The following is an 18,104-nucleotide window of genomic DNA, read 5'->3' on the forward strand; positions in this document are numbered from 1 at the left end:
GGTGGTTTACTACTGGGGCGTGTGTCCTACTTCCATCCTTAATAACTGTTGCGATTGAAGCAAGCTATGTTAGTTCCCTACTGTATGATTTGCAATTTTTTGCACCCAAGTTTTGAACTGTAAGCACTTTTAAAACAAAAAATGTAATCATCTGTAATGAAAATTTTCTTTAACCAATTTTTTCAAAAAAAAAAAATATATATATCCAAAATTATAAGAAATATCAACCACCAAACCATTTTACGAGGCCGAAAGAAAGGATTTTGCATTACGATCAGGTACGGGACCTCGAGTGCGAGAGCTGAAATTGGCAAAGTTTTCGGGGATCTTCTTTTCGAACCATTAACAGATACTTTACCTCCGCATCAACATCACGGATATCGGAAAAGAAAACTTTGTTAATAGCGAAGCGACAGGGTGGAATATACAAGCGAAAAGTCGAAGGATGGACGATGGAACGAACATGAACGGCTAACGAATTCATATCAAGTCAGAGGCAGGCAGGAAGGAAGTTTTCCTGTACATGAATTTTCAGTATTCTGTAAAAGTGCAGGTAAACTTTGTGATCTTTTCTACTTCTACTTTTAAACAGTGTTGGCTAACCAGCGTCTAACCGGTTTCAGGAAGGACGAAGTTATTTTATCCTGCAGCATAGAAGAATTGTTGAAACTTTTTTGTGTATGTGTGGCATTTTTATAAAAGACGAGCAAGCTTTACGTGTGCTGCTGTTCCCTGGATAATGGGAGCTGTTATTTTTGTGTATGAATTCATTTCCAAGAAACACATTTAATATGAAATAATCATGGGACGATAAAGAAACAGCCATCCGGAAAGCTCAACCGCTGGACAAAGAGGAAAACCATTCACCACTGCTAGGGAAAAACTCACCACAGCACCTACTTTCTCTTTTTTCTCTCGGGTTCATTCGACCACTCGTGAGTGACATATCATCCCAGTGCGTGCGATCATGGCACACTTCGCTCCGACTGTGCACCCATCGCCAGTCTCGGTTGACTGTTCGGACGGGTCGGTATTGTTGACAAATGGAAAATTGTTCCCCACTATTATAGTGACCTGTGGAAATCGAGGGACGCGCGATTGCTCTGATTAATAGCGAAGGGCGAGTGGTGATTAATTTATTACTGCCCGTACGCGTTTTAGCTGGTTGGTTCTACAAAATTAAAAGGGCGAGTTTCGCCAAAGCCGGAAAAGGATTAGGTGACGGTTGGACTGGTAATCGTGAATTTGGAATTTGGGTGAATGTTACCACAAACAGCAGCCTTGCCAGTGCTTTCGTAATCCAATTTGGTGTTTTGTGCCCGGTTTAAATCGCAACAGAAAACAAAAGCCAGTGTAACAGCTCATAACAAGTTATGCATTGAGTTCCGACACGGTATTTATTTAAATTACGCCGCTGCAAGTGGAGGAGCAAAATGCAGAATGCAATTATTAAACATGCAGAAATAGCAGCAGCAGCGTAGTGAAAAGCCTCAAAGTGATTCCGCTATCGCGAAACGAAAAGTCTCTCCGCTCGTAGGAAAATATTGTCCGCAAAAGTAAAATAATTAGTGCTTACAGTCGTCTACGGGTTGGTTACCTTCCGTCGAAGTGTTTCGACGCCAGCGGGAACGGAAAAAGGATTAAACAATGGCGAACCTTAGGATTACCGTCACCCGAATGCAGTTTGGATTAAATTTCGTCTTTCTCATTATCGGTGAGTTTTTGTTTTCAAATGCTATTCAACTGTGAGCAGCGAGCAACGACCGGATTGTAGTGCGAAAGACTAATTGGATTTGTGCAGTGGAAAACAAGCATAACATTCATAACTGGCAAACGGCTCACACAGACGGTAAACGGAAGCTAGTGGAAAGAAGAAGAAGAAAAAAAAACAAAGCAGTCAGAAACTTCGTCTCCGTCTCAAGGCCAACTGAGCGGAAATGCGACGCAACTGGAAAATTTTTATTCAAATTTAGAACAAAGAATAGCGAAGCAAAACACAAGAAGTGTGGAGAATGCAGCCTCCAAGGTTTTTCCAAGATGCAGTTGATGACGCCGGTACGCTCTGTACCGCCTTTTCTCACACTCTTTTGGTGGCCACGCGTTGTGAGTGTCAACAGCTCTTACCGCGATGCCGCCGCCGTTGTTGTTGTTGTTGCTTTTTTTGTCCTTCACAGCATGCTCTGGTACTGGAGACAAAACAACTGTGAAAAAATATGGAAGCAATGAATATTATACCAGCCTGAAGCCAACACTGTTCGCACTTGTGTGGCTTTCTGTAGTTTTTCCTCCTTTTCACGTTTTCAAATATGATAGACAAAGAGAGAGAGAGAGAGAGAGAGAGAGAGAGAGAGAGAGAGAGAGAGAGTGTGAGTGCGCCCTTAGCCGCAAGACGGTATGATTGATGGTGATACAGCGGCGTGAAACCGGAAGCAAACTGTCTAATTATGATCCAGTGCCTGTTATTGGCTTTTATGGATGGTGGAAATATGAGAAATGCCGAGAACACGTGGTCGGCTTGGATGCTGTAATTACTTTCTTCGGTATTAATCAATGCTTGGTATTGATTTCAACACAAAAATTGTGGGGGGAAGATATTAGTCCTGAATTGAGGATAATTTGGATCGTAAATCAACAAAACAAATGTTGATTCAACCTCCGAAACAAATCGTTTCAGTGCGTCTTGAACTGTCCTACAGGTCAGACGTTTTTTCGGTTGCTTGTGGACTGGTCTTTGACTGCCTATAGCTTCAAAGTTTGTGTTTTGTCAGTGTGTCTTTTAAAGACTACCTGAAAGTTATTTCCCATCAGTCTTTCTCAAGACTACCTACTTTTGAAATTAACGTTTGTTTTAACTTTTTTCGTACCACCTGAAATGGCTGGACGGAAAAAGAAACCTCGCATCGCTGCGGGGAGGAAAAAAGAGGCATCTCTTTCTGACACTTCGAGTGTCTGTAGTGACAATCCTTTTGATATTTTGCCTAAGCAAGAAGCTGGTGGAATGGAAGTTACCAATAATGAAACTATACAAAATATAAAATCTTTAAAAAAGGAGAAAGTTCCACCTATTGTGGTAACTATTTCTTCTGAATTTAATATATTCAAAAAGGAACTTTCAACGTTTGTTTCTGACGTTAAAGTTACCTATCAAATTGGCCGTAGAGGTGAATGCCGCTTATTAGCCGACTCAGTAAAGGGTCGTGATCGTCTTGTCCAGTATTTAACTGACAAGATGTACAAATTTTTTACATATGACACCAAGAACGCCAAGCCGTTCAAGGTTGTCTTGAAAGGTCTCACCAACGATCAAACCGTTGATGAGATCAAACTTACTTTAACAGAATTACTTGGCATAGCCCCTACCCAAGTAATTCTAATGAAACAAAAATCACGAGGCGAAAACAGTCAGAGAACTGGAATTTCCCTTGTTAATTATTTAATTCATTTTAACCGCAATGAGGTTAACAACTTAAAATTTTTTGAAAAAGCACATGCTTTGTATAATGTGCGTGTAAAGTGGGAAACTTATAGGAAGTATGGCGGAGGTGAAAAGCATATCACCCAATGCCGTACTTGCCAACGTTATGGCCATGGTTCCAAATTCTGTAACATGGACCAAAAATGTCTTAATTGTGGAGACTCTTCTCACAAAAAGGACACATGTCCTGTGAAAGAGAGTAAAAATTTTCGCTGTGCGAATTGTAACGGCAACCATATGTCAAATTTTTATCAATGCCCAGTCCGGTTAGCAATTGTTAAGGCAAGGCAAGGTAAACAAAATTCAATTTCTCAATTAAAACCAACTTCAAAACAAAATTCTCCAAGCGTACCAGTGACGCATAGTTTACCTACTCCTTTGCATACCCGTTTAACTTATGCACAGGTTACAGGTAGTTCGAACATTATACCGCCTAGTGTTGGTAGTTCGAAAATGACCGTTAATATGGGTAAGCAAAACACGCTAGAAAATAATTGTACACCTATCACTCCAGCTAATATTGCTACCGAAAATATTTTTTCTAATGTCAACTGCCTGGGGCCTATTACGGCAGGTAAACTTTCTTTTTTGCAACAGGCAATGTTCGATCTTATGAACGCCATGTTGCAGGCAAAATCAATGTTTGAAGCCATTCAAATAGGCACAAATTTTACTATTAAAATTGTTTCTAATTTAAAATTTAGCAATGATTTTAAATAAAACAATTAAAATATTAAATTGGAATGCTCGCTCAATGAAGGCCAATGAGAATGAGCTTTTTAATTTTTTAACAGTAAATAATGTGCATATTGCAATTATTACTGAAACATTTTTGAAACCTAACATAAAATTAAAATATGATCCCAATTACGTGGTTCATAGATATGATAGGATTCAGGGTTCCGGCGGTGGAGTTGCAATTGTTATTCATCGCCGAATCAAACATCGTGCTCTTCCCCATCTTGAGACGAAAGTTATTGAAACTTTGGGAATTGAAGTTCAAACTGAACTTGGGATTTTATTTATTGCCGCAGCATATTTACCATTTCAATGCACACGCGAGCTCAAAAATTATTTTAAAGGTGATTTACAAAAACTCACCAGAAATCGTTCGAAATTTTTCATAATCGGCGATTTTAACGCTAAACATCGTTCATGGAATAATTCTCAAAGTAATTCCAATGGAAAAATTTTATTCAATGATTGTTCTTCAGGATACTATTCTATTTTGTCTCCGAATAGTCCTACATGCTTTTCTTCTGTAAGAAACCCTTCAACAATTGATTTGGTGCTAACAGATCAAAGTCATGTGTGTAGTGATTTGATCACACATGCTGACTTTGATTCTGACCATCTTCCAATAACTTTTTCTTTATCACATGAATCAGTTTTAAACCCTATGAGCTCTGTTTTTAATTATAACAAGGCTAATTGGGAAAGATACAAAACTCATATTGAGAGAAATTTCAATAATGAGCTTGATTTGCAAAACGAAGTGAATATTGATTCCGCTTTGGAAGCATTAAAATGTGCAATTGTTGATGCCAGGAATTATTCTGTTCCAAAGGCTCAAGTGAAATTTGATTCATCAATAATTGACGAAAATCTTCAACTTCTAATTCGTTTGAAAAATGTCCGCAGACGTCAATATCAACGTTCTCGTGACCCTGTTTTTAAAACTATTTATAAAGATTTACAAAAAGAGATTAAACATAGATTTACTCTTCTGAGAAATCAAAATTTTGAGACTAAAGTTGAAAAATTGAAACCATATTCAAAACCATTTTGGAAGCTGTCGAAGATTCTTAAGAAACCTTCAAAGCCTATTCCAGTTTTAAAAGATGGTGAACGTTTTCTTGTATCCAATGAACAAAAGGCTCAAAGACTTGCTCAGCAGTTTGAGAGTGTTCATAACTCAAATTTGAATTTTGTGAGTCCAATTGAAAATGAAGTCACACGTCAATTTGATTTAATTTCTTCCCAGAATTTTTTACCTGCAGAAATAATTGAAACTAACTTGAATGAGATTAAATCAATTATTAAAAATTTCAAAAATATGAAAGCACCTGGTGACGAAGGAATCTTTAATATACTAATCAAACATCTCCCTGAGAGCACAATGGAATTTTTAGTGAAAATTTTCAATTGCTGCTTCAAAATTGCATATTTTCCCAAATTATGGAAAAATGCAAAAATTACTCCAATTTTAAAGCCGGATAAGAATCCAGCTGAAGTTTCAAGTTACCGACCAATCAGTTTGCTTTCTTCAATAAGTAAACTGTTTGAGAGAATTATTCTTAACAGAATGATGTCACACATCAACGAAAATTCAATTTTTGCAAATGAACAGTTTGGATTTCGCCATGGGCATTCCACTACTCATCAATTGCTCAGAGTTACTAATATGATACGAGCTAACAAATCTGAAGGTTATTCCACTGGAGCTGCTCTTTTAGACATAGAAAAAGCATTCGACAGTGTTTGGCATAAAGGTTTGATTGCGAAATTGCAAACTTTTAATTTTCCGATTTTCCTTATCAAAATTTTAAAAAATTATCTTACTGATCGAACTCTGCAGGTTGTCTATCAGAATTCAAAATCTGATAGATTTCCTGTCAGAGCAGGTGTACCTCAAGGTTCAGTCTTGGGGCCAGTCCTGTACAACATATTCACTTCAGATCTTCCTGATTTGCCTCCAGGATGCACAAAGTCATTGTTCTGCGATGACACAAGCATTTCCGTAAAAGGAAAAAGCCTTCGTGTCATATGCAGTCGATTGCAGAAAAGTTTAGATATTTGTTCTTCCTACTTGCAAAAGTGGAAAATCTCTCCCAATGCTTCTAAAACTCAAATGATAATTTTTCCGCATAAGCCTAGGGCGTCTTTCCTCAAGCCAAACAATAATCACGTTGTCAAGATGAATGGGGTTATTTTAAGTTGGTCCGACAAGGTTAAGTACTTGGGACTAATTTATGATAAAAAACTTATTTTCAAAGAGCACATTGAGAGTATACAAGCCAAGTGCATCAAATATACGAGATGTTTATATCCTCTCATTAACAGGAATTCTAAACTTTGTTTAAAGAACAAACTTTTGATTTACAAACAAATTTTTAGACCAGCAATGCTTTATGCTGTACCGATCTGGTCAAGTTGCTGTTCAACAAGGAAGAAAACGCTCCAAAGGATTCAGAATAAAATTCTGAAAATGATTTTGAAGCGTCCTCCTTGGTTTGGTACACTCGAATTACATAGACTTACTGGTGTTGAACCATTAGAAGCTATGTCAAATAAAATTATTAACAATTTTCGACAAAAATCGTTGCAATCCTCAATTGCTACGATAAGCTCTCTTTATAGCCAATAAGTTAGCAATTAAGTTAGTTGTAAGTTTACTTCCCCTTTTCTGACAAGTAGGTTTAAATCCCTACGAATGATAAGTCCTTATTGCGAAAGCAAACAAATCCTAACAATTAAAATTTCAAATTTCTAACAGTGTTGAGAAGTCACCATTTGTGATTGGACACACATACTCATTATTTACTAATATTTATCATAAATACTTAAGCTACTAACAAATCCCCCCTTAAAAAAAAAAAAAACCTCCGAAGCATAGAGGATTTAATGATTTAGGATTTTTTTCTTTATGAAGGCTCGGGATGTGATTGATATCGTATAAAACAAACCATGCCTCACGAGTTTTGGCGGGTCCGACTCCTTTTTCAGCCCGTGGCTTTAAGTATGATGGACAATTCACATTAAAGAACCATGGATGTGAAATGAATTTTATTATTAAAGAGTTTACTTTTCTGGATGATACTTGAGAGAAAAAAAATCTGAAAAAACAAACGTATTTCATCAGTGAAGAAAGATTAATTGTAAAGATAAACCGCAAAAACTTTCCCAGTGGTGAAATCTTCAGGAAGGACATTACAGTAAGGTCTTTTCTCCATTACTCAAAAACGGTGTAAGATATCGACCTCATTCTAATCACGTTTTCCGTTTTGGGCTAGTGATCATATATCAGTTTTTTTTTAAAAATCACATTTTTGGTGTAAATACTCTAAATTTAAAAAAATGCGTTTCGGTCTCTAGATTGACTACTATCATATTCAAACGAGGTTCAAACATTTTGGGACGGTTTTCTTCGTTATTTTTGCAACTCAAAAAAGTCTTTTTCATGCGGGCCCATAAAAATTTGGAACGCATTCCCTGCATAGAAAAAGACCTTTTTGTATTTTGTTTTCATGTAATACCTATGGATAGGATAAGTTAAGACATATAACAGTTGTAAAAATTTTTTTTCATATTTTCATAGTGAAATTTCCTTTGATTTTTTTTTTGCTAATTCAGAGTATTTCATAGCTTACTCATGGTTACTAACTTTGGTTCTACAACGAACAGTTTTTGAGTTATAAATGTTAGAAGCAGACTAACCAAGTTAATTACCCCATTCTATAAAAACAGGAGCCTAGAATTTTCGTTCAAAACCTGATAAAAACATTTGAGCTTAATTTTTTTTCATAAGCACGATCTTGTATGCTTGACAATGAGCCTACTTCAGCTTGAATTTGTTGTACGTACTACGTGAATTCTAAGTAATATGGTGGCTTTGTTCTCGAAATATAAGGCGGCAGAAGTTGAAAATTGCTTTTTTCAAGATTTAAACCTCAAGATAAACCTGACGTAAAACAAAACAAAACGGACACAATACAGAATCTTTCAAATTCGTTGATCCGATTTGGAATAAAATATTTTTCATTCAGAACGTCACGTCTATCCGTGAAACAGGCAAAAGTATTAACATTCACTGATTGAACCTTCAAACCAAATCACTGACGGCGACATTCACATAATTTACATAACAACTTTATTTCGCTATTCTAATTCGCGAAAAGTGAAAATCCTTATCGGCTTCTCGTGGTTATCTCTCTCTTCTTTCTGTCGAATCGAAATTTTATGCACAATCTATCTTCGAGGGCATAATAGGGCATGCATAATTAAAGAACTTTTGCTTTCTTGCTCGGCGTTGTTGATAGCGAAGCAGAGGAGCACTCGAGCCACAAACTGCAGAAACGATGATGACGCTCAGCCCGCTAGCTTATAAGTATCTTTGTGCGGGCCAAAGTGGATGGTATTAATTTCTGAAGTTGAAGGGTGAAGTCCTTCCAGTAAGGCAAGCTCAATTTTTAATGATCTTTCTGCGGAGCTACGACGAATCGAATAAATATTGACAAAAAGCTCGAAGATCGTGTTCCGGGTTCCGTAGAGGGTATAATGAAATTTGCGTATTCGAAGGTTCTGTGTAAGAGGTTCACCTATTTTAGTATTGAAACAAGATAAAATGAGTACAAGCAGTCTCAGTGCTAGGGCACGCTCTTGACACCAGTCCCCATAGCACTCGACCCGGATTCCGCAAATCGGCGGCGAAGTGGTTTTTGTCACTGCGGGTAGCCGAGTTCTCATATCACAGCAGAAGGGGAGGTTGCACTGTTGCATTGCACGGTCTGTTGTGAGCACGAACCGAGCTGAAATCTTCAATTTAGAAAGGGTTCGAATTGGAATTTCTCCTCGGGTTTGATTTGTTCCATTTCCAGTGTCAATGTAGATTCAGTCTCTGGCTAGCTGGTATGTATTCCCATTTTGGGTGATGTTTTCAAGATTGGATGGAAGCATTTCCATGGATTGATGATATGTGGAAAATTGATCGTTCGGTTGACGTATTTCTGACAGTGTGTGATTTTTTGTGAGTTTCCTTCTTGTTTTGTTCAAGATGGATGATTAAAACAAATGTGTATTAAACGATTTGTTGTAACTGCACATTATGGATATTATGTAAACGATTTTGAATTTGATAATGGCAAAAATAGAGGGAAAACATCTGGTGCAGTAGACTCTCAGGAAATCCATAAATGCTAGTTTTGTTTTAATGTTGCATGAAAAATCGAACTTACCAACCGGATGTTTAATTAAATGTGATAGAAAAGACCCTGAATCTGTGCAGCTAAATATTCATTTTCATATAAGTAATGGAATAAAACAGTATAATGTATAAACTTTCGTGTATGTCTATGTTAACAAAGAAAATGGTGTTCATTTTTAATGGTTTCACGTCTTCGAATAGCAATATTGAAAAACAAAATCTTCAATGAAAAGAGACCCGCAAGTTAAAGCTCTATGGTGTTTTTTTAGTGATTGTAAATGAACTACTGAAACACTTTTGCTGAAAATAATCATCCATCACGTTGACTTGCAGTAAAAATTTTACTTGAGCCTAGAAGTGTGTGAAGGGATTTAATCAACTGTTGTTAAAACGGCATTAAAGATGAGCTTAGTTAAAACCAATGCTTCAATTAAGTGTGTCTCGGAAGAGATACAGTCCGCTACGACCGTATCATGCAGCAGCCGCTCAACTAGGCGCCCGAGAATACTTGCTCCAGATGAAACTCCAAAACTACCCAAAAGCGCCAAAAATCGCTCAGCGGAACGCGATCGGCTGAGCATATAAACGTAGTTGTAAAGACTATGGCCAAGTCACAGGAAAAAATTTGGTTAAACCTCTCACGCATTGTCCTGCACGTGTCTGAGGAGGACGTTGCAGCCGCACTTGTGCAGAATTGTATGCCTAGCACTCAATTGTTTGTCAGGAAATTAATAAAGAAAGATGCTGATTTGAAATCGTTCGCTTTTGTTTCATTCAAAGTCGGTGTCGATTTACATCCGAAAGATAATGCGCTTGAGTCATTTACATGGCCGAAAGTGATATATTATCGTGCCTTCGAAGATCATAGGAATAGATCTCAGGAGTTTTGGATACCAAACACGAGGAAACTTCCGCAAATCGATTTGTCAATACCTGCGTCTCACCTGACTGGGTAAACTTAGTGGACCAACCGCGGTTGGAATATGGTGGTCACAAGGCCTCTAGTCCAGTTAAGTCATTGCCTTTTATGGATTTTCATAAAAATCACCCTTCTTTCTTCTGTCATAGCTCGTCGTTTGGTGCCACACTCAACAATGAACAGCTGATGAAAACCAGTCTTCCAATTTCTGCACCGCTATTAAACTGCTGTCAAAACGTTCGGGGTCTACGCAGCAAAACCAGTGTCTGATTCATCTTATGGCTGCATCGTGCTGACGGAAACTTAGCTTGATTCGTAAATCAACTTCAGCTGTTTGATACAGATTATACCGTTTTTCGTTCTGATCGCTGCTCTAAAAACAGTAATAAATCCTGTGGCGGCGGAGTGATTATTGCAGTTCGTAGTTCAATACCGTCTTCGCTACTAACGTTTGCGGTGAAAAAATGGACTTTTTTCAGATAGTATTAAAAAAAAAACTAAGATAGATAATTGAGTTGGACAAATTTCCCATTAATGGTAATTATATTATCTTATTTGCAAAAAAAAATGCTACGCTATTTCGAGCGGCCTTTCGGCAGTTAACCGGAACATTCGCCTTGGCAGACGAAAATAGAGTTATGACAAAAAAGCAGAAAAATAACTATCACCACACGTCTTCACTGGAATAAAATTATTCTTTTAAATGTTAAAATTCAAAAACTGTTCCAAAAAATATCCAAATATATTTAACTCATTTTTGTTCAAAAGTAATACAAGTGCAAAGATTTGCGATTCCAATCTAAAATTGTTGAAATTGAACGTATTGTCAGGGTTTTTATCATTTTCACTCACCATGAACTAAATAAATGTTATTGTACTCGGTAAATTTGCTGACATACAAATTTGAAAATTATTCAACGATGATTTAATTTAAAATGTATAGAGCCGGGGTTTCCATATCTTTTTCTCCGCGGAGTCATTTGCAAGCCTAAATATTTGGCGGAGAGCCTGTGACATTTGTTAGCGTGTAGTATAAATCAAGGTTCTGCAACCTATCACCACTTGTTGGAACGTAACTATCTTAATTTCGCTTAGGTTACTAAATCTGATTGAGAAGACAAAAAGTACTATAACTTCGCTCCAGACCTGATAACCACTGATCTAAAGCTTCGATAATATCATAGACTATAGCACGTTATATGCTTTTAGAGTGATAGCCTGCAGGAGGATATGATAAGGTCGATAAGGAAGGTAGTAGGTTACTAAGTCTGTAGGAGAAGACAAAAATCACTATAACACGGAGCAGGTTACTTCTCAATAAGTAGCACTGCAAAATGGTAAAAAAAAACAGAAATGTGCAAACAGCAAAAACGTCCGGACAATGCCACAATAGATCAAACAACTACTGGTCGCAGTGGGGTCTACACACAAAAAAAAATCTTAATTTACTCGGGCTGCTGATTGAGATACATACGAGTAATCTTTGTGAAGATCGGCTCCCAACCGCGGTGCGAATCTCGGTCGTATGTTATAAAACTTAGAAGAGTTTCTGTAATCGTCTGTTTTTTCATCTTGGGTGACAGCTGAACTATGGAACGCGGTGTTTTGCCAGCTATCGCGGCCTTATTCAGTGCGGGAGTGCATCCTTTTATTGCGACAACAAGCAGAAAGGAACCAAGTCTTGTAATACTGGATTCCTGATCACCGTGGTTTATTGACCCAGAACCCAATATGGGACATTTTTATACAAGCAAGCGAACAAAAATATTTTTATCATTTTTTCAACACCTTTGGTATGATCAAAACAAGTTACATAAGATCATTGGTGACCGTATTACGGTCAAATTTTGATAGAGGATTTTTTTTTTGAAAAGAGGAAATTATACAAGGACTTGTTCGGAATTCATCCCCTCTCCCCCTTTTATCCTCCCATTTCATACGCTGGTGAGTACCTCTAATATGTACGGAACATGTGTGTCAAGTTTGGTAAATATCGGGCCAGGCGTTCTAGAAATATGATAGAAAATGTATACATTTTTCCGGAGAAGCAATTTTCGAAAAATCTCTGAATAAAATTCTGTTCAACGGATTCTTTCAAACAAAATGTTCTAATAAAAAGGTTATGAAGTGGTTTGACATGGGGATACATAAAATTAACAGTTTCTTTGCGAATTCGGTGATTTTATCTCACCAATGTACATAGACCACTCTGACTTCATATATATATTCACTGGAATCCTCGAATCGTTTCGGAACAGAGTGGTCTATGTACACAAACCTGGTAAATGAAAAGAAAGTGACGATAACTCGTATAAAATGGCTACTGTCACATGTTATATGGTACATATAGCATGTCACATGTAAGATGTCACGTGTAACATTACATGTAACACAACATGTTACTTATTACATAATATTTTACATGTTACATTTTTCGTGTTACATTACGTGTAACGTGTTACATATTACGTGTGACATGTACAGAACAAGTGACATGTTATTTATCACATGTAATATGCTACATGTTACGTGTTACATGATAGTATTACACCGATTTATGTACATAGACCACTCTGTTCCGAAACAAAATGGCCATTCTGTTTCGGACGAAATTTCAACACGGTATAAATCAACTTTAAACTTCGATTTTTCGAAATTTTCTCAATCTCCAAACTTCAGTTTCTTGAGAAGTTGTGGTTTGTGCAAAAAACTCATTTTCGAAAAAAATGGTCTTTAGACCACTCTGTTCCGCAACGGCTCGTATAACCTAATATTGCGTTTTATAGGATTTAAATTTTATACGATATAAACAAATTTTATGTTGCATCTTATGTAATTTCAAACTAGATATGCACATTTGAGCGACTTAGAATTAATATCCTTATACGACTTCTTGTTTGCTGGGTTATTAGGGTGTCCAGTCGGAGAGCTGCGTAGCCGCAAGGTTACAGAGTCCGCTTTGTCAAGCGGATGCTCGTGGGTTCGAATCCTAGTAGAACCAGGCCATCCGATGTGAAAAAGGACTTAAGCATGGGTTTATTCTCAGGCTCCCCACCAGTTACCTTTACTTTACGCTAAAAACTACACTACCTTTGCGTGGCTTCCTCTTAACAAAAAATAAGTCCCTCTTATCAATAAAACTGGCCAGAAGGACGCACGACGAAACTTCTCCAGGGAATTATAATTGGTGATATTTGGCAAGAAGAACGAGTATCGGTATAGTAGAACAGTAAGCGTGTAAGGAAGAGTATCACATTACACACAAGCACTGATGAACAATATTAATAAGCATGCCACTTTTCAATAGCGGTATTGCTATTAATAGAAGTGCAGGATACAGCAGACACCCGGGCATATATCACAATAGATCCACGATTCTGGTTGCAGTGAGGAAGTCCATACAGGAAAAAAAGGGTGTCCAGTCTCAAAAAAGGATGAAAATATTTTTGATTTTATGTAGAGGAGTCAAAGTTTTTAATACGTTCCAAACCGCTTAGTCCCAGGTGATTGCAGGAAAACTCTTTAGAACTTGTTAGTAAATACCCAAACCTTGAAAATAAACAAGGACCCACCCCGAAAGCTTCTGGGAGTAAAAAGAGGCCGACTGAAAATAATGATTTTTTCTCATTTTTTTCTTTTTGTTATGCTGTTTTTACCCAATATACCACATAATCAAACACTTTTTTTGAAATTGTTGATGATGATAAAAAAATTGAAATTGCTTAAAGATAAAATCTTTTTCTCGAAAAAAGAAAAGCCATTTTTTACGAATTTTCATCTTTATTCATCTTCATATAGGTATAGTACCTGATACGGTCCTGAAATTTGGAACTTTTCATTGTTGAAGTAGGTATATTTAGTATATAAAAAATAAAGAGAAATAGATCGGCGACAGTGACTTTTCCGATTTTTGTTTGCCTGAGATCTTATAGTGATGGAGGCAGCTGAAAAGAGACTCTATGATTCTACCATTGCAAGAAGCGCAAGCATCGCGAACGATCTCTTGTGGAAGCTTAAGAATAGTTCTCCAGGCACGACACTAGAAAGTTTTATAAAGTAGTCAACGGAATTAGGAACCGGACTGTACCAATCCCAACCAATGTTTAACAGCGAAGAAGAAAGGACAAACTGTGAACTCGGCCAGCCTGGATGAGGTCAAGAAAGCTGGTAAAAAATCCAAGACCCACAACACAGCTGAAAAGGACAACGTCCCCAAATTATAAGTGATTAGCTCTCACTCAACCCAGCTAGCTCTTTATGGGGTTAGCTCAGGGTCGGCAACCGACTGTTGGGGGACTCATGCAACCCGACGACTTACCGTTAGCGAAGCGGAACGACCAAGAGACGTTAAGGAAAGGGTAACTGGCTCTTTATATACAAAAGAAAGGAAATTGATGACACGCGTTCCAGTTGATGTCGAAGGGTCAGAAGATTTACACGGCTCGCATGGGATGTCCGAAGTATCACGCGGCTCACCCAGAAGATCCGCCGCAGCAGGGTAGAAGGCCTCAGTGCCAGGTGGACCGCCTCCACAACGCCTCGTGTTCGAACGGCGATGAAGGTGTAAACGCCGGGAAGTTGATTCCGGCCACTCGTGACCTTGTGCTGAAGTCATGGGGGAGAGTATGATGGCTTTCGGTAGTCGCCCTCTGCCGAACGTCGATCCGGCACTTGTATGGATGACACACTGGCTCGACCGCTAACTCTGGCTGGCAAAACTTGCCGCAACGTTTTCCAATTTTTATCACCTTTCCAAATTTTCGTCTCAACTTAAATTTTTCTAATTGTCTTCTTTGATGGCTATCTTCAGACTATCCTTGCTCAATCTGTCACCTTCCCGATCTTGTTCTCTCTCTCTCTCTCTCTCTCTCTCGCTTGTCCTCTCTCTCTCACTCTCCTATCTCCATACCGGATACCAATTTTTCGTGCAGTTGCACAAGTGGTATAAACTTTTTCTGGATCATTTTAAGGGGTGGGTAATATTGGTGCGGACTTTTTGCCGTCTTTTTTCGTTGCGATCTTTCCGTTACAAATATATATTTATTTGGGGCTATTACCGTTTAAGGAGTGAGGCTGTCCCTTCCCTGGGCTTTGTTTTACGGAGGCTTTAGTGGCTTGGGAGGAAGAGAGACTACCGGAGGAATGGATGGAAGGAGTTGTATGCCCCATTTTTAGAAAAGGCGATCGGCTACAATGCAGCAACTACCGCGGCATTACGCTGATCAACGCTGCCTACAAAGTCCTCTCCCAGCTCCTACTCCGCCGTCTAGCTCCTTTAGCGAAAGAACTCGTAGGGCAGTATCAAGCGGGCTTCACACAAGCACGCGCTACTACGGATCAAATTTTCACTCTCCGGCAGATCCTTCAGAAATGCCGGGAGTACAACGTGCCCACACATCATGTTTTCGTGGACTTCAAGGCAGCGTATGATACAGTCGATCAAAACCAGCTATGGCAAATAATGCACGACTACGGTTTTCCGGATAAACTTACACGACTTATCAAAGCTACCTTAGACCGAGTGATGTGTTACGTGTGCGTGTCGGGGACACTCTCGAACCCCTTCGAAGCGCGCAGAGGGTTGAGACAAGGAGATGGATTATCCTGCACGTTGTTTAATACTGCCCTTGATGGTGTAATTCGACGAGCGGGCATCGAAACGAGAGGCACGATTTTCAGCAAAAGTTCATAGGCTTCGCAGACGACCTGGACATTATTACAAAAAACTCAGCGACGGCGGAGGCAATCTACGCCAGACTAAAAGTGGAAGCTAGAAGAGTTGGACTAGAAATAAATGCATCGAAAACCAAGTATATGATAAGAAGAGACTCGAAAGAAACTAACATTCGTCTCCCACGGACGATGATCATGGACGGCGACGAACTCGAAGTGGTAGAGGAGTTCGTATACTTGGGATCTCTGGTAACCGCCAACAATAACACAAGTAAGGAGGTCCAACGACGTATTCAAGCTGGAAATCGAGCCTACTTTGCCGCACTGGCCGTATTTGAACGGAAAGTGTTGCGGACAATATTTGGTGGAGTACAAACCGAGAGCGTAGAGTGGCGTAGGCGTATAAACCACGAGCTAGAAACACTACTTGCACACCTGACAAAGGTCGGGAGGCTACGATGGGCCGGGCATGTCGTGAGGATGCCGGATGACTGCGCGGTAAAATCGGTTCTCTTCAAGGACCCCACCGGCACCAGGAATAGAGGGGCCCAACGTGCTAGATGGCTTGACCAGGTTGAAGCGAATCTGCGAGTATCGAGACGTCTAGGAAATTGGTGACGAGTAGCCCAGGACCGAGTAGAATGGAGGAAAATTCTCGATACGGCACGAGCCACCCCGGCTCTAGGCTGCTGAAGTAAGTAAGTAAATTAGTGCCTTCGTGCTAAGCCCCAACACCTGGTCTGGATGTTCCGGGGTGGACACGGAAGGTCTCTTTTAAGGGCCCAGGGCTTACATCTTAGACAGTGCCCCCTCACTTCCACAAACGGTAACGTTCACATCGAATATTTTTCCGCAATTTTTCGAAGCCTAATATCGGTTGACATTGGTTCACGGGTTAGTACACTTAGACTATGTTAAACAAAAATACAAATAATTTGGCAAACAAAAAATAAACTAACAACAATTAACAGAAAAGAGCCAGAAAAACAACAAAACTACTTTACTTAACCTACCTTACATACTAAAATTTTACATCTAACATTTAACTCTACAAAACCCACACCAAAACGTTTCACATTCGTTACCGGTTCATGTTAACAAAATGTCCGGTAACAAAATTTGCAAAGCCGGATTTGAGCTGTTGTTATATTGACGCAGATGGAACCAAAGTTTCTGTCATTGTTTAAAAATGCAGGTCCTCCATCAAATATTTTAAAAAGTATTCCGCCGATGTGGGAAGCTGACGGAAAAAAAAATCCTTGTTATTCTATAACACCGTGGAGCGATACGAGTTGCAATGTTGGGATCAATTCACTTGAAATTGAGAAGCGCGTTTTACTTTATTTTCATTTTTGCACATAGAAATTCACTTTGTTCGGCAAAATTGTAGCAAATTCTGCCAGAAACAACTTTATCGAAGACACCAGCTTCCTATTTAAATGAACTTTTGTGAGGTTTTCTGTACATTTTCACTAAAATTTCTTTTTTTTTTAGATTTTCAAAAACCCTCTTAAATTTTTCAATATTCTACAATGTTGTTTGCAATGCAGGGAAAACAAAATCAAAACATTGAATAAAGTTTACTTTTATTTCTCATATTTCTGTAGCCGTTGACGATTTTTATTAAAAAGGGTCAGGTCAAATTTCGAAAACTGACTATGTACATTCTGTTTATCGACCCAAAATAATTATCCGTGTAAAATTTCAAAAATCGGAAATGATTTAGGGGTGCCTTAAAGCGCTTAAAGTTGTAATTTTATCTCAAAAAAAAAAAAAAAAATGTTTGACTGAAAATCGGCGTTTTATATATTTTAAGGCCAGTAGTCATAAAATTTTTCTCTTCGATTTTCCCAATTTCATGTTCTATCTTGGTAAATTTTCGAGGTTAAAAAAACACAATTATGAGCGCTGGATTATGTACGATTGAGCTGAAATCCCTTACTAACATGCAGGGAGTCCTGAGTAGTAAGAATCCCCAATATACCGATTAACACGGTAACGGAATCGTGAAAGGAATCGCAAACACGATCCGGAGTATTCCCACTCACGATTCTTATTCAAGAATCCTAGAGCCATATACAGGGCATTCCTGAGAATTCTTCTTTCAGGAATCC

General features: G+C 38.5%; 1 protein-coding gene across 1 annotated transcript in view; it reads left to right on the top strand.

Moving 5' to 3' along the window:
• Positions 1 to 999: 999 nt before the first annotated feature.
• LOC129727189 (neuroglian-like) overlaps positions 1,000 to 18,104 on the top strand; it is a 47,204-nt gene continuing 30,099 nt past the window's right edge. Inside the window, exon 1 of the mRNA XM_055684747.1 lies at positions 1,000 to 1,714. Coding sequence (XP_055540722.1) covers positions 1,648 to 1,714 — 67 coding nt within the window. The 5' untranslated portion in view covers positions 1,000 to 1,647. The remainder of the gene's footprint in view (positions 1,715 to 18,104) is intronic.

This window comes from Wyeomyia smithii, chromosome 3, assembly GCF_029784165.1.
Source record: "Wyeomyia smithii strain HCP4-BCI-WySm-NY-G18 chromosome 3, ASM2978416v1, whole genome shotgun sequence".
In the NCBI taxonomy this organism is placed as follows: domain Eukaryota; kingdom Metazoa; phylum Arthropoda; class Insecta; order Diptera; family Culicidae; genus Wyeomyia; species Wyeomyia smithii.